General features: G+C 42.9%; 1 protein-coding gene and 1 non-coding gene across 2 annotated transcripts in view; one reads left to right on the top strand and one right to left on the bottom strand.

Annotated features, from left to right (window-relative positions):
• Positions 1–3,326: 3,326 nt before the first annotated feature.
• Positions 3,327–14,757, top strand: part of SNX30 (sorting nexin family member 30) — a 92,838-nt gene continuing 81,407 nt past the window's right edge. The window contains 2 exon segments of the mRNA XM_023753223.1: positions 3,327–3,434; positions 14,500–14,691. Of these exon segments, the coding sequence (XP_023608991.1) occupies positions 3,327–3,434; positions 14,500–14,691 (300 nt within the window).
• Positions 8,317–8,389, bottom strand: TRNAI-AAU. Its single transcript has one exon. It is a non-coding gene; the product is annotated as a tRNA-Ile (tRNA).

The following is a 14,757-nucleotide window of genomic DNA, read 5'->3' as shown; positions in this document are numbered from 1 at the left end:
GTGCACTGTTGGTGGGAATGGTACAGCTGCTGTGGAACAGTATGGCAGTTACTCCAAAAATTAAAAATAGAATTACCATATGACCCAGCAATTCCATTTCTGGGAATATACCCAAAAGAATTGAAAGCAAGGCCTTGAAGAGTTAGCACACCCATATTCATAGCAGCACCATTCTTAACACCCAAAAGGTGGAAGCAACCCAAGTGTTCATTGACAGGTGAATGGATAAACAAAATGCGGCATATATATATATATATATATATATATATATATATATATATTATTCAGCCTTAAAAAAGTACATTCTAATATGTTATAGCACACATGAACCTTGAGGACATTATGCTAAGTGACATAAGCTAGTCACAAAAAGACAAATACTGAGTGTGATATTGTGACTTATAAGAAATATATATTTCTCATATATATTGGTCTTCGCCACAATTCTTGGCTCACAGCTCCAGAAACCTTGGGTATTTCCCAAGCGTTGAGAGGGATAAAGGTGTCTTTTGTTTTGTTCATGAGGTGGTTTTGGAAAGCACCTACAGGTGGGGACTGGTTGCCAGGGGAGCCAACCAAGTGATTACAGGTTGGGAGCATTCAGTCCCACCCCAGACTTCCTGGGCTGGGGAAAGGGGCTGGAGATTGAATTCAGCCACCAACTGCCAATGATTTAATCAATCGTGCTTATGTAATGAAGCCTTTATAAAAACCTAAAGAGGGTGTTGGGAGAGCTTCCAAGTTGGGGAGACAGAAGGCTTCCATGTGCCCGGGTGCGGGCCCCAAGTTCCATGAGGACAGAAGCTCATTTGTTTGGGACCTCACCCTATGTATATCTTCATCTGACTGCTGATTCATATCCTTTAATATCCTTTGTAATAAATCAGTAATCTAGTGAGTAAACAGATTAATTGAACCCAAGGAGGGGTCTTTGGAACCTCCAATCTGTAGCCAGTCAGTCAGAAGCACAGGTAACCTGGGCTTGTGTCCGCCATCTGAAGTGTGTGTGTCCGGGAATGGGAGTCTTATAGGATTGACCCCTTAACCTGTGGAATCTGATGCTTTGGAATTGGGTCCAGGAACTCTATTTACTGCATGATTCCATTCACAGGAAGTACTTAGAGTTGTCAAAATCATAGGGACAGAAATCAGATTGGTGGTTGCCAGGGGTTGGGGGGTGGGGGAAGAGAAAAATGGAGAATTCTTTAATGGGTATAAAGTTTCAGTTTTACAAAATGGAAAGAGTTCTGGGGATAGATGGTGGTGATGGCAGCAACTATGAAAGATCTGTGTTTTGCTGGATATCTTGGTACTTGGTCAATAGGTCTTAGCACCTCCATATCTACTAGGGCAGTGGTCGGCAAACTGCGGCTCGAGAGCCACATGCAGCTCTTTGGCCCCTTGAGTGTGGCTCTTCCACAAAATACCGACTTCTGCACATGGGCCACGAAGTTTCAATCGCACTGTACGTGCGCACCCACACGTGGTATTTTGTGGAAGAGCCACACTCAAGGGGCCAAAGAGCCGCATGTGGCTCGTGAGCCACAGTTTGCCGACCACGGTACTAGGGGAAAGTCCAGGATAAAAGGAATGCATGTTATAGTCCTATGGCTCTGTCAAATGATAAGGAAACTTGAGGTAGCAGTGTGTGAATTACTTCATCCTGAGCCATTATGTTTATTATAGACTTTCAGTATCAAAGTGGAGTTGATAATAGTCCTCACTTTCCAATGAAGCCACCCTAATCCTCTATTGCTATTCTGTGATAAAATATTTATAGGAAATGCATTAGGCTAGACAGCCTTTAAAATCAAGTGCGGAGAGCCCTGGCCGGGTGGCTCAGTTGGTTGGCGCATCCCTCTACACCAAAAGGTTGTGGGTTTGAATCCTGGTTAGGGCACATACCCAGGTTGTGGGTTTGGTCCCCAGTTGGGGCACCTACAGGAGGCAACCAAAAGATGTTTCTCTCTCTTTCCTTTCCTCTCTATCTAAAAATCAATTTTTTAAAATTAAGTGTGTAGAGATTTGAGTAAATTACAGAATTAGTTACCTATTGCTTGTAACAAATTATTCCAAAAGTTCTTGGTTTAAACCAACAGATACATATTTTCTTGCCGTTTCTGAGGGACTGGAATCTAGGCGGTGGGATCTTTAGCTTGGGATCTTTTCTGAGATTGCAGTCAAGATGCCACCTGGAGCTATAAGGTCATCTGAAAGCTCGGCTGGATAGAAGGATCTGCTTGTAAAACTCACTCACGTGGCTAATGGCAGGAGGTTTCAATCCCTCATCACACAGGCCTTCCCATAGGGTTGCTCATGATGTGGCAACTCACAGCCAGAGCAAGTAATATAAGAATTAAAGAGAGTGACCAAGATAGAAGTCACAGTGTCTTTTATAACCCGAGTGTGGAAGTGACATACCCATTGCTTCTGCCATATACTGTTGATCACACAGACCAACCTTGATACAGTGTGGAAGGGGACTACAAAGCTGCGAATAACAGGAGGTGCGATCCTTCGAGACCGTTTTAGTCTATAACAGAATACCATAGACTGGGCATCTTATATGCAACAGAATTTTATTTATCACAGTTCTGGAGGCTGGGAGAGAGATAGAGAGTTAGAAACATCAATGAGAGAGAAACATCGATCAGCTGCCTCCTGCACATCCCCAACTGGGGATGTGCCCGCAACCCAGGTACATGCCCCTGACCGGAATCGAACCCGGGACCCTTCAGTCCGCAGGCTGACGCTCTATCCACTGAGCCAAACCGGTTTCGGCATAGACTGGGCATCTTATATGCAACAGAATTTTATTTATCACAGTTCTGGAGGCTGGGAAGTCCAAGATCAAAGTGCCAGCATGACGGTGAGGATGCACTTCCTGGTTCATAGATGGCTGTCTCATTTGTAAGGGCACTAATCACATTTATAAGAGCTCTGCCCTCCTGACCTAATCACCTGCCAGCAGGTGCAGATTGAGGCCCAGTGAAGTCGAGTCTTATCCACAGTTTGCAAGCCCAGTCTGTGGCACAGATAGCAAAGCATTAAGTCACTCTGCCTCTTTCCCCGTGGAGGGAGGTAAAGGGGTGCCTCCTGTCGAACATAATAAAAAAGAATCTGGAGGCTTTGGCTACAAATAAATGACAAAGATTTATTCATGGGTCTTAGAGTTTGCAAACTGTAAACACAGCTAGAGGAAACCCAGAAGTGTTCCACAGAAGAAAGAAAAAGTATTCATTTTTATAATGTAACTGTAGCACAAGAGAGAAAGGAGCCCTGCAGTCTTAGCTATTTGATTAGTTCATTATGATGAGTTCAGCCGTATGGATCATGAAGATGATGAATTTCAGGTGGTCATCAAGAGGGGCATCAAGCAGTCTGGGCACATAGAGGTTTTCTTTGAGGAGGCCTTACACTGGACTGGAATCCAGGCGCATCAACATACACTGCACTGATGATAGTCTGTATCATGCCTAACACAGGATTGGAGAGTTACAGAAAAGTTTAAAAGTTCAAATGTCAAAGATCAAATACTAGAACAAAAGAATGCTCCTATTTATCACTTAGGAATTTATAAGGGTTTCAGGAGCTCTGTGCCAGGAATGGGGGGTAGGGGGAATGGTGCAAAGACCAATATATATTTTTTTCTATGATTTCACAAGGTCAGAAATAGACACAGCTCACAGCTTTTTTGGTGCAGGGAATAGGTGAGAAAAAAAACAAATTATTAACTTCCAAATACTTCCTCTGAGATTAGATGAATTTAATAAATTCTTACAAAACAATAATTGTTTCTGGTTAGTGCTGAATGTCCATTTTTTGGCTTTCCCCCCCCTATCATTTGTGATTCTGGAGTTGCTCATGAATTATTACAGTATTCACAACAGTTGTGCTTTCGGCTGAGGAACCTTTCTGCAATGTTAAGGAATTGATATTCTTATATTCCTTTGTATGTTGGTTTATATGTCCCATGTATTAAACAACAAAAATTCAGTTGAGTAAATGTACAGATTAAATTGGCTTTGTTCAACAATTCATGAATCAGGCAGCATCCTATTTAGTAAATAGGAGTGCCAAAAAGCTGCAGGAAAGGAAAGGTTTTTAAAGGCAGAGAGGGGGGTAGGACAAGGAAGAAAAGGATTATTTCAGGCAAGGTCACCTTCCTTTGGGGGACAAAAAGGGTCCATTAGGTGGATACCTCACGGGTGCTGAACAGGACATTTCAGACTGACCGATTAAGATTATATTCCTAGGGAATGTTGAAGCTGAAATTAAGTTAGGAACTAAGTTTTGCTTCTGTGATGTGGGCTTAGCAAAAGTGATTCCATTTGGGGTCTGTTGTTTCGTAACACATGAGTGAAGCATGACAGATTATTTGCTGTATGACTCTAGATCAGAGGTTCTCAACCTGTGGGTCGCGACCCCTAAGACCATCGGAAAACACATATATAATTACATATTGTTTTTGTGATTAATCACTATGCTTTAATTATGTTCAACTTGTAACAATGAAATTGGGGGTCACCACAACATGAGGAACTGTATTAAAGGGTTGCGGCATTAGGAAGGTTGAGAACCAATGCTCTAGATACTACTTGAAGGGATGGTAAAGATTGCATTCTAAGTGATAGTTTAGGATACAGTTAAAATATAAACGAATATTCTGAGATAATGATTTATCATATGCATCACCATTTCAATGTGGTTTTGTTGTTGTTAATCACCTGAGGATATTTTCCCCTTGATTTTTAGAGAGAGTGGAAGAGAGGGGGAGCAACACAGAGAGAGAAGCGTTGATGTGGGAGAGACACATCAGTTGGTTGCCTCCCTGCACCTGCCCCGACCAGGGCTGGAGATGAAGCCTGAAATGGAGGTATGTGCCCTTGACCTGACTCGGTTCCTTCAGTCCTAGGCTGATGCCTAGGGCTCAATGTTGTAATATGATATATAAAATTTGTGCCGAAACCGGTTTGGCTCAGTGGATAGAGCTTCGGCCTGCGACTGAAAGGTCCCAGGTTCGATTCCGGTCAAGGGCATGTACCTGGGTTGCGGGCACATCCCCAGTAGGAGATGTGCAGGAGGCAGCTAATCGATGTTTCTCTCTCATCGATGTTTCTAACTCTCTATCTCTCTCCCTTCCTCTCTGTAAAAAATCAATAAAATATATTTTTAAAAAAATTTGTGATTCAGTTTTGAATCTAAGTATTACTTTAGTAATTGGCAATTTCAATTGCTTCCTTAACAGAGGACATGTTTTATCTAAATTGAAATTAATAAAAAGCCATCTAAAAAGTATAACCACTTAAGGAAGTGTGTCCAATTGGACATTACTATTGTTAAATTGATTATGCAAAGAGACCATTAGACTGAGGGGGTTCTAATGCTGTAGCAGCCTGCATAAGTGAACCAAAATCTAAACATGCAAATATCTTAAGGTTACAGAATTGAAGCCTAAGGACAACCAATTACAAACAGCCAACTAGGCTTTAAGCTATTCCCAATCAATAATTACCTTTTCTCTCTGAAGTGTCTCCCCAGTTCCTGTCTGTGGAGCTCCCCTAACCTTTTCCCCTTTGGTGCTGTCCAATTGGAATTGATTTCTGCTTAAATAAACTTAAAAATTTTAATATGCCTCAATTTATCTTTTAACACTGTTCATGGAACACAATTTATGTGATACATCTTATAATCTTACTAGAGGCCCCATGCACAAATTCGTGCACCAGTGGGGTCAATGCATGTCATAGGGAGTGGTTGAGTGGCCATAGCATATCATTAGCATATTATGCTTTGATTGGTTGAATGGGCGACCGGACAACTGGACACTTAGCATATTAGGCTTTTATTTTATAGGATAATAATGTAAATATTATTTTGCTCCTGTAAAAACAATAGAGAGACATTTTATAAACTGTTTATGTATTGATTTTATTACTCATATCAAATATTAACAGACCACCTAGACATGAAAAATAATAGAGTAAGTTGTCTTTGATATTTAGCCAACTTTCAGTCATTTTGAAGCCATAGCTTTACACACATTTGCAGCTTGATTTAGAACTTTCAAGTATTTAGACAGACGGAATGTGAGCCTGCATCTGTAGTCTTGCCGCAGGTCCCACAGATGCTCAGATGGGCCTGACTAGGTGTACGTTTACCTGTGCTAAGCCTGTTGCTGTGCTTTCATCAGCAGCATAAGAAAATTAAAGTTGAAAGATTTGGGTATTTTTTTTTTAAATCTTAAATATAAATGTGGGCATTGACACCTATTTCATTAGTCGATTAAATAGTGGTCATCCAGATGGCTCATCATATGCTATGTTATATTTTATATTCAGAATGTAGTTAGAATATTAAGAAACCTTTTAAGATCATCTTCAAAATAAAGGTGCTGAGGACATACCAGCTCCAGTTAAAAATACACATTACGTATAAAGTTAACAGCAAAGAGACATAATTCTGAAGCAGGAAAAATTTGAATAAGTAAAATTGAAGTTTTTTAAAAATGGAAAATACTTCTGTAGTACACCTCAAATTGTATGACATGAATTCAACCTTGCTTGTCAACACCTCTCACATCTGATGAAGGTGAGGTAGGACACAGAGGAACATGTCTGTACGGTGGAAGAGAGGATTGCAACATGGCTATAAGTGGGAGCCTAGGACTGAGCCTGGAGGTGTCCTTGCTGCTGTTGAGTAGCGGATACGTTTAATTTGAAATAGAAAGCCATGCCTGTCATAAGAGTTTCTTTTAAATGCTATGCACTTTTAATTGGGGTGTAAAGGGGATTTCTTACCGTTCCTTTTATAGTTATATCAATTTAGGAGTGGAGAAAGGCAAGCAGGAGGTCATCTGACACAAATAATACTGCTTAGCTTTGTAAAAGAAGTAGGGGGCATTGTAAATGTTTAACTCAGATGTTTCATGTTTTGATTTAAAATTTTTTTCTTAGTAGAGTGTTCAAATTACAAAAGAAATAAATGCTCATTGTAATGTGTGAAAGTAAATATTATGAAGTTGTAGAAAGAAAATGGTAATCTGATTCCTGCCTGCCCTGCTGCCCCCTCACCCCAAGATAAAACCCTTAACAGCTTGGTCCATATCCTATTATGTGTTTTCTATTCTCATGTAAACACATACACATATACCTTCAGTCATATACAGTAATCCCAGTATACATATTACTTCAGCACTTGCCTTTTTATTTTTTATTTTATTTATTTATTTATTTATTTATTTATTTTAATCCTCATCAGAGGATATTTTTTAAAATATATTTTATTGATTTTTTACAGAGAGAAAGGGAAAGGGATAGAGAGTCAGAAACATCAATGAGAGAGAAACATCGATCATCTGCCTCCTGCACACCCCCACTGGGGATGTGCCCGCAACCAAGGTACATGCCATTGACCAGAATCGAACCTGGGACCTTTCAGTCGCAGGCCGACACTCTATCCACTGAGCCAAACCGGTTACAGCTTATTTATTTTTTAATCTTTTTTTTTTGCACTTGCCTTTTTAATTTATCATAGACCTCCTGATACATGAAGCTCTAATTCCTTTTTTACTGCTGCATTATATAGTGTGGATGTTAATAGTAATGTCCCAGTGTTGCTCCTTAGTTGTGACAAATGTACCTTAACTCTGGGTGAGGAGTATATGAGGACATTGTACTATCTTTGCAACTTTTCACTAAATCTAAAAGTACCCTAAAATAAAAAGTTTAAATTAAGAGGGAGAGGAAGATCCTTTTGCTGGCCGCATTCTTCCTGAGGGAGCATATCTAGGCCAAGAAAGCATCCTGCCTTCTGACAATGAGTTGCTTACTTTGAACAAATTATGTAGGTGGGTCAGAGAGCAATTCTGAAAAGTCATTTCCCCTGTCCAAATTCCCCCAGCGAGCTCAGAGAAGCCTTCCCGAACAGCAGATTCCGACCGCCCTGACCATTCCACGCATCCACCCCAGCAAGCACACTGGTTCACAGTGGCATCCCCGGTCCTCCCCTGCCTCAACACTGCTCAGGATCATCAGAGGCTTCTTTGCTGGACATGTTGTCCTGGTTCTTGAACCCTGGCTCTTTTCTTCACCATTGACACTTGCCTTGACCACCCTCCCCTTGCGTTAGTGACCAATTCAGATCCCTTACCCTGTTTTTTTTATTTTTTATTTTTAAATCTTGGCTCCCCACTCAACTCTGCACAATCTCTATTTGTGTGTTTATTATTGATTTTAGAGAAAGAGAGAGGAAGGGAGAGAGAGAAACCTCAATTTGTTCTACTTATCTATGCATTCATTGGTCGATTCTTGTATGTGCCCTGACCAGGAATCGAACCTGAAACCTTGGCATATTAGGACAACACTCTAACCAACTGAGCTACCTGGCCAACTGCACTGTCTCTTGATTTCTGTACCACCTGAAGCCGTACTGGTAGGTGAGAGATATTCTTTCTACTGCCTTTCACTGCCCGACTAGCCGAAGGCCCCCTGGGTCTCATTTGGAAGGAGTGGACAGTGTGTAGCTTCTCTTATCCATGTGATGGGACGCCATCAGCAGCAATATCTCTACTCTAATAAAAATACAGGAGCTGTGCAGATGAGAGTAGCTTTAAAGAGATACTATTCTCTTTTATTAGTAATTATGATTTTGTAGCATATGTTCCATTTTGTAAAGAGAGCAGTGACATGCTTTAGTTTCTGGTGTCTTCTTCAGTTTCCTGATTCCCAGACAGTACTGGCCATGTACCTGTGTATCAACACTACGCAGGGTTCTAGGTAGTATTGGGCTAATGGATGGAACCAAGTCAACAGAGCAGACCTTAATTCTGAGGCTGTACAGAAATCCAGGGGTCGAGGTGAACCTAGAACTCTGCTCTCATTCAGTGTTAAATTACTTTGCTTGTACCATCAATCACTTCCTAAGATCCCACTCCAAGGGACTAGATGTGTGGCTTCTCCTAGGAAGAACGTGGGTCTGCCTTGACTTGATGACAAGAAGCAGTTGAATGAGACTAACAACCTTATAAGGTCAAACCTGGAGGAGCCAAGAGACACTATAAGCACTAGAAATTTGGAACTGAATGAACCTTCATTCTAGTGTAGGACAGCATGAGTTAAGAAGTCTTGTAGAGGACTGAGTTTGATTTTGTAGAAAATGAGCTTTCCAACAGATAAAACTTCTAGAAGTTTCTGGGGGTTTTGGCCTATGCCCAAAGGCTACTATTCTCACAAGCAGAGAGAATCAGATCAATGGGTTGTAGCGAGCGCAGCTTCCTGAATCTCCCATTTTCTTCACGAGTGGTGGTGATGGTGTGCTGCCTGTCATAGCATAAGAGGCCTGAGCTGGGGCACAGAAAACCAATCAGAGAATCCTGAAGCTTCAGCATAATTAATTACCTCATACAGCTGGCAGTGTGAGGGAAGCCTTACCATTAGCAAGTCACCTCGCCTGGATCTATATAACCTGGGTACTGAATATACTTCTCTTGCTGTGGCCCCAGCACCATCTTGCTACTCTGCCCACAGGTTATACAGAAGGACAAGGCTTTGTGCCTGCAGTCTCGCTCCCTCTGTGTGACTAGGATGAGCCTGTGGGCCTGTACAAGTCACCTGGTTTACAAAGCGCAGGAGGGGCTGGCAGAGCAGGCTTGGCTGGAGCTACCACAGTGGGGCAAAGGTGTGGGAAGAGCGGGTGGAATTCAGAGGCAGGAGCTCTGTTCCTCTTATTGCTTTTTCCACATCTTAGAGAGCAGTGTTTCTCAGCTTTTTTTTTTTCCTTATCACTGCCTCCACTGGGGAAAAGTTGATTAGATTTAAATTTTCGCTAATGAGAAAAAGCAAATATTAAGACATAAGATTTTGGCTGGTAACTTTGGAGGGCCACAGCCCTTGTAATATCTAAGCGTTTTTTGCCCCACCCCCACCCCAAGAGTCTATTTCCCCTTTCGAGAATGCATGTGATAGGAGGATGGTTCTGCTGATCGGAACACCACGACCCACAAAGGGAAACTCGCTTCTTCGCTTCTCTCCTGCCTGCTTGCATTCCTTGTCTACAGAATCTCTAAGGATGAATTCAACTGTGTGTTACAGGGATCCCAATTAAACTGTCTGAGACCACAGTGGTGTTTATGGTTTACTTAAGATGTCCGGGGTTAGGTGCAGTGCTCACTGGTGCCCTCAGAACACAGGCTCTCATCTACTCTGCTATCCTCAGGGTATGGGGTATGTCTCCACTCTTGGCCACAAGATGGCTGTAGCAGCACCAGGCATCAGAACCTCACAAAACTGCATTTGTAGGGAGAGAGAGGAAGAGACAGGACAACAGTGAAAAGGGGCAGATGACTGGTAGGCAAATAAAAGTTACTGAGCACTCTCTTTTTTAATTTTAAATCCTCACCCGAGGACATGCTTAGAGAGAGGAATGGAGAGAGAAACACTGATGTGAGATAGAAACATAGATCAGTTGCCTTCCTTACGCACCCCAACTGTTGTACAGGGCGACACTCAACCAACTGAACCACTCCAGCTGAGCCTCTTTCTTTCTTCACTCCTTTACCTTTTGGCTTTACCTAAACTAGTATTCCCCAAACCCACGTGGACACTATGCATCCACTTGGAAGGGTGCACTAGCAATAGCACTAGCTGGTTGGCCTTGAACAAGTTACTTAATATCTCTGGGCCTCAGCTTCCTCATTTATGAAGTTAGGATCATGCACTAGATGCCTGATTCTGTAAACTTATAAATAGCGCCAATGTGGAGATTCTTGAATCCATCTTTTGATGAAGATACACATGCATTTCTGTTGTGGTCTGGGAATGAAACTGCTGGGTCATGTGATATCTGAATGTTCCTCTTCTAGATGCCCTTTAAGGATCATTCCTAGTAATGGACCCACACACTTTCATGGAGCACATAGCCAGTAAATAGGTGTTTCTATCTTATCCAAAAATTCACGGTGAATAAGATTCCGTGCCAGGGCTTGTCAGCTCAGTATCTTCTCCAGCCCAGCCCCTGCTGGGTGGCCACCACAAAAGGATACATGCACACCCCCACACTCCAGAGCCTGCTTGTGAAGAAAGCCAAGTAGCAGGTGTCCCCTGTGATGGTGGTGAGTTGCATTTCTATGGCCAGAGGAGGCCCTTGTTACTAGGAGCCCACAGGCCAGCCAAAAGAAGTTTCTGGAGCTCTGGAAACTATTCACTCCATCGTGAGGCACTTCATAGCCAGCACTAAAAAATGAATGTCAACAGATAATTTAGTTCATCTGAGCCCCTCTGTACTTGAAGCACCTGGTAGGTCCTCAATAAAAATAACCATAAAAGCATAGGGTAAAGTTCGCTGCAATAGCATTTTGTAAGAGAAATTTGTGTTTTAAGCACTTTTCAGGAAACAGGAAATTTCTCCAAAGCAAGCACTTAAAATACTATATACAAAAGGAGGTTTGGAATGTCAATTTCTGGTTTAGAGAAATGGGTGGAGCTCTAAGAACAGTGTCTGTCAAAGCACAGTCTATACACCAGCATCAACATGAGCATCAGTTGTTAATAAGACTTAGATTTCAGCCCCACCCCAGAATCAGAATCTCTTAGGTGGGGTCTAGAAGTTGGCACGTGAACAAACTCACAGGTAGGTGGTCCTTGGGCACCAATCCCATGATCTGTGCTGCATTACCCACTGCAAAGGGTCTCCATGTTTTTGGGGGCCAGGCACTTCAATATAGAAAGATAAATGTCCTATCATTTACCCTCAAGCATCTCTGCTGGTTCTGGGGCAAGGTCCAATTTCTTGTTTGCAAAACTCTTCAGATCCTAGCCTCAAGTGGACCTGCTGGCTTTTGCTTTTTCCTGGGATGCCATTGGCTGAATTAAATCATCCACACAATTTTGCCTCTGTTGGCGACAGCGCCTTCTCAGTTGTCCCTCTTGTTTGAGACAGCCCTCTGTGGCTTTGTCCATGTCACTCTGAATGCTCTTTAAAAACCTCCTTTGTCCTCCTTAGCCGTCCACTTCAGAAGTGCTGGTGTTATTTTGAGGCAGGGTTTGGGATACCATGTAGAATAAAGCCATGATTGTATTAAAAACCAGAAGAGGGTGAGCAGCTAACACAAACATGAATACAGCCTAAGCACATGCTGTACCAGGGGAGAGAAAGAGAATGCTCTGTTGTGGCTCTGCTTTGTTTCTGAGGTCTGGGTGCTCATGTAAAGTTCTCACAGACTTGCTAGTGAGATTTACAGGATTCCAGCTTGGCAAACTTACCAGTTTTGGGGCCCAGGGCCCTGGCCCCTGCAAGGCACAAGCCTACATGCCTAAGATTCCCTATGGATGCGGGAAGGCCCCAGGCTCAGTTCTTGGGTTCTGTGCCCCAAGAACTGTGCCTCCCCCCCCCCCCACATATCTAGTTTGTTCTTCCTCAGAGCTCAGCCCTCCACAAATTCCACCAAACGCAATAATTTTCTGTTCTGACATAAAGTTTTCAGGCCCTGGCCAAGTAGTTCAGTTAGTTGGTGTCGTCCAGATGCACCAAGGTTGTGGGGTCGATCCTGGTCAGGGCCTGAAAGAATCAACCAATGAAGCATAAATGGGAGGAGCAACACATCGATGTGTTTCTCTCTCCCTCTCTGTCTCTCAAAACCAATCAATAAGAAATAAAATAAAATCTCATAAAAACTTCACGTTTCCTCCTTAGCACCATGTTGCTTTGAAAACCTTTCGTAAAAACATAGTCACCTACTTTGGGACACTTAACGTTATTTCACTATCAGTTTTCCACCACAAGGAACACTGCAATACAACAGGAAATGGTGAATATGAATAGGCAGTCCTGGGCTAAAAATGAATGGTGGAAACTTTTACCAAAATGTTTTCCACCGAAGTTCACTTTCTTTAGTTTTGATGACTACCTACTGGGTCATTGTGGCCAGATGCCACTGACCAACCAGGAAATTGAAAAATAAATAAATAAACTGTTTCAATTTTGAATCCAGCCTTTCAGGAACTCTGGTTTTATGTTTTTGTTTTGTTTTAGGGGTTTTTTTTGGCGGGATGGGAGCATACAAATTGGTACTCTGACTCAAACTGAGCAAATAGAGGAGTTTGGAGTGCAGCATGTTTAATTATGAAGATGTTGGGATTATCACTTCATAAGAGTAGCAGAGGAAACTTGACAGAGGGGGAAAGGAAGGGAGCGTCTATGCCACAACCAGTATTTTGCTAGGAATACGATTTCATTCCCACAACACTACCTTGCTCCCTGTGCTCCTCCCTTTAGGTTAGAAAACAGGATCATTAATGTTAGGCAACTTGCTCAGGGTCACCCACCTGTGGTGACCAAGTAGGACTTCCAATGTCAATCACATTTAACTCTTCCTTGGTGTCCTTGAAGAGAAAGCTGTGTGGAGTCTTAATAAAACCTCCATTATGGTACGGCAGCCTGGTTGCTAAAATAAATACCGCCATTCAATAAGAAATCTCTATGCTATACTTCTATAGAACACTCATTTCCAGTTATATTCATGCTGTTTATTTTTACGCCAATCAGAAGAACCATGAATAGGGTCTGTAGCAGTTGTCAAGCAGCTGTTGAATATAAAAGTGTTAATCTTACCCAGTTCCAAGAGGACCAGACATTGGCATCCTGTAAGGTAGATGCAGCACTTAAAATTGTTCCCAGTGCCCTCTGAGCCCTGGTCTCCCCACAAGGCAGACACGTGCGGAGACAAAAGATGGTAACTGAGGACGAAGGCCCAATGAATCACGCTGGGAGAATAAGGAAGATCTTTGAAGCTCATTGAGTCTCTGAGTGATATTTTGGGTCAGCTTCAACTTTCTGCATTCTCCTCCTGCCGAAACATCACTTGTTTCTAGGTTAAAGTGTGGTGTAGACCACAGTGAATCCCAGCTTCAAGATTTGTGGTGAAACGGGACAAACCGAAAGTTTGGGAACAGATAGGGAAAAAATGTGCTCCCTCACAATAAGCCACCCTACCTGTTACATTGTTAGTATTGATTTGTTCTTGCCTGGACTGATAGCCTCTACTGACTTGGCCTAAGAGCAAACGCTGCAGAGACAGGTAAGGTGGGAGAAGGAAGTGAACTTCCACCCCACGTGGCTGAAGCAATGACTGCCTAGCTCCACTCTGCTCGCAAAGAAAGCTGAGAATCCAGCTCAGCCAAAGGCCTGAAAGGAAGCACAAAAGCATGAAAAAGAGCTTAAATCTCACTGTTCTTTCAAAAAGCTTCAGTTCAGTCCAGGTGTGAGTTTAAAGTCCTATCATTGGTAGCACTCCCTCTCTTTACTTACTGATGTTCGCTCACGGGGTTTAACCTTACATAAACGCAGCTTAGCTGCAGAAGCAAGATGGCACGGGGTCTCAGCGTGCATCTGAAGAAACCCCAGGTCATCTCCTTGAATTGTTCTCTCCTTTGAGCCTAATAATAGTCCTTTATGCCACTCCTATTATGTCTCACAATTCCTTCCATTTTGGGTTATTTTAAGGGTCAGAAGATCCCGACCCAGGTGCGTGCTCCAACGCCCCCATCTCCAAGCGTGGCTGCCCGTGGGCGCACCAGTAAACGCGGGTGGAATGGAACAGGCTCCTCCAACGTCTTTCTCCACCTCCGATTTCCGTTAAACATCTGCGCTGGGCACAGCGCGCAGCCTCCACAGGGCCGCTCTCTAGGAGGCGAGGTTGGACACTAGGAGGACCCAGGCCGAGGGCTCAGGGCGCACTTCCTGCGGGGCGGCGGGCGGGGC

Source organism: Myotis lucifugus, unplaced genomic scaffold (assembly GCF_000147115.1).
Source record: "Myotis lucifugus unplaced genomic scaffold, Myoluc2.0 scaffold_43, whole genome shotgun sequence".
In the NCBI taxonomy this organism is placed as follows: domain Eukaryota; kingdom Metazoa; phylum Chordata; class Mammalia; order Chiroptera; family Vespertilionidae; genus Myotis; species Myotis lucifugus.
This window is presented reverse-complemented; position numbering and strand designations above follow the sequence as displayed.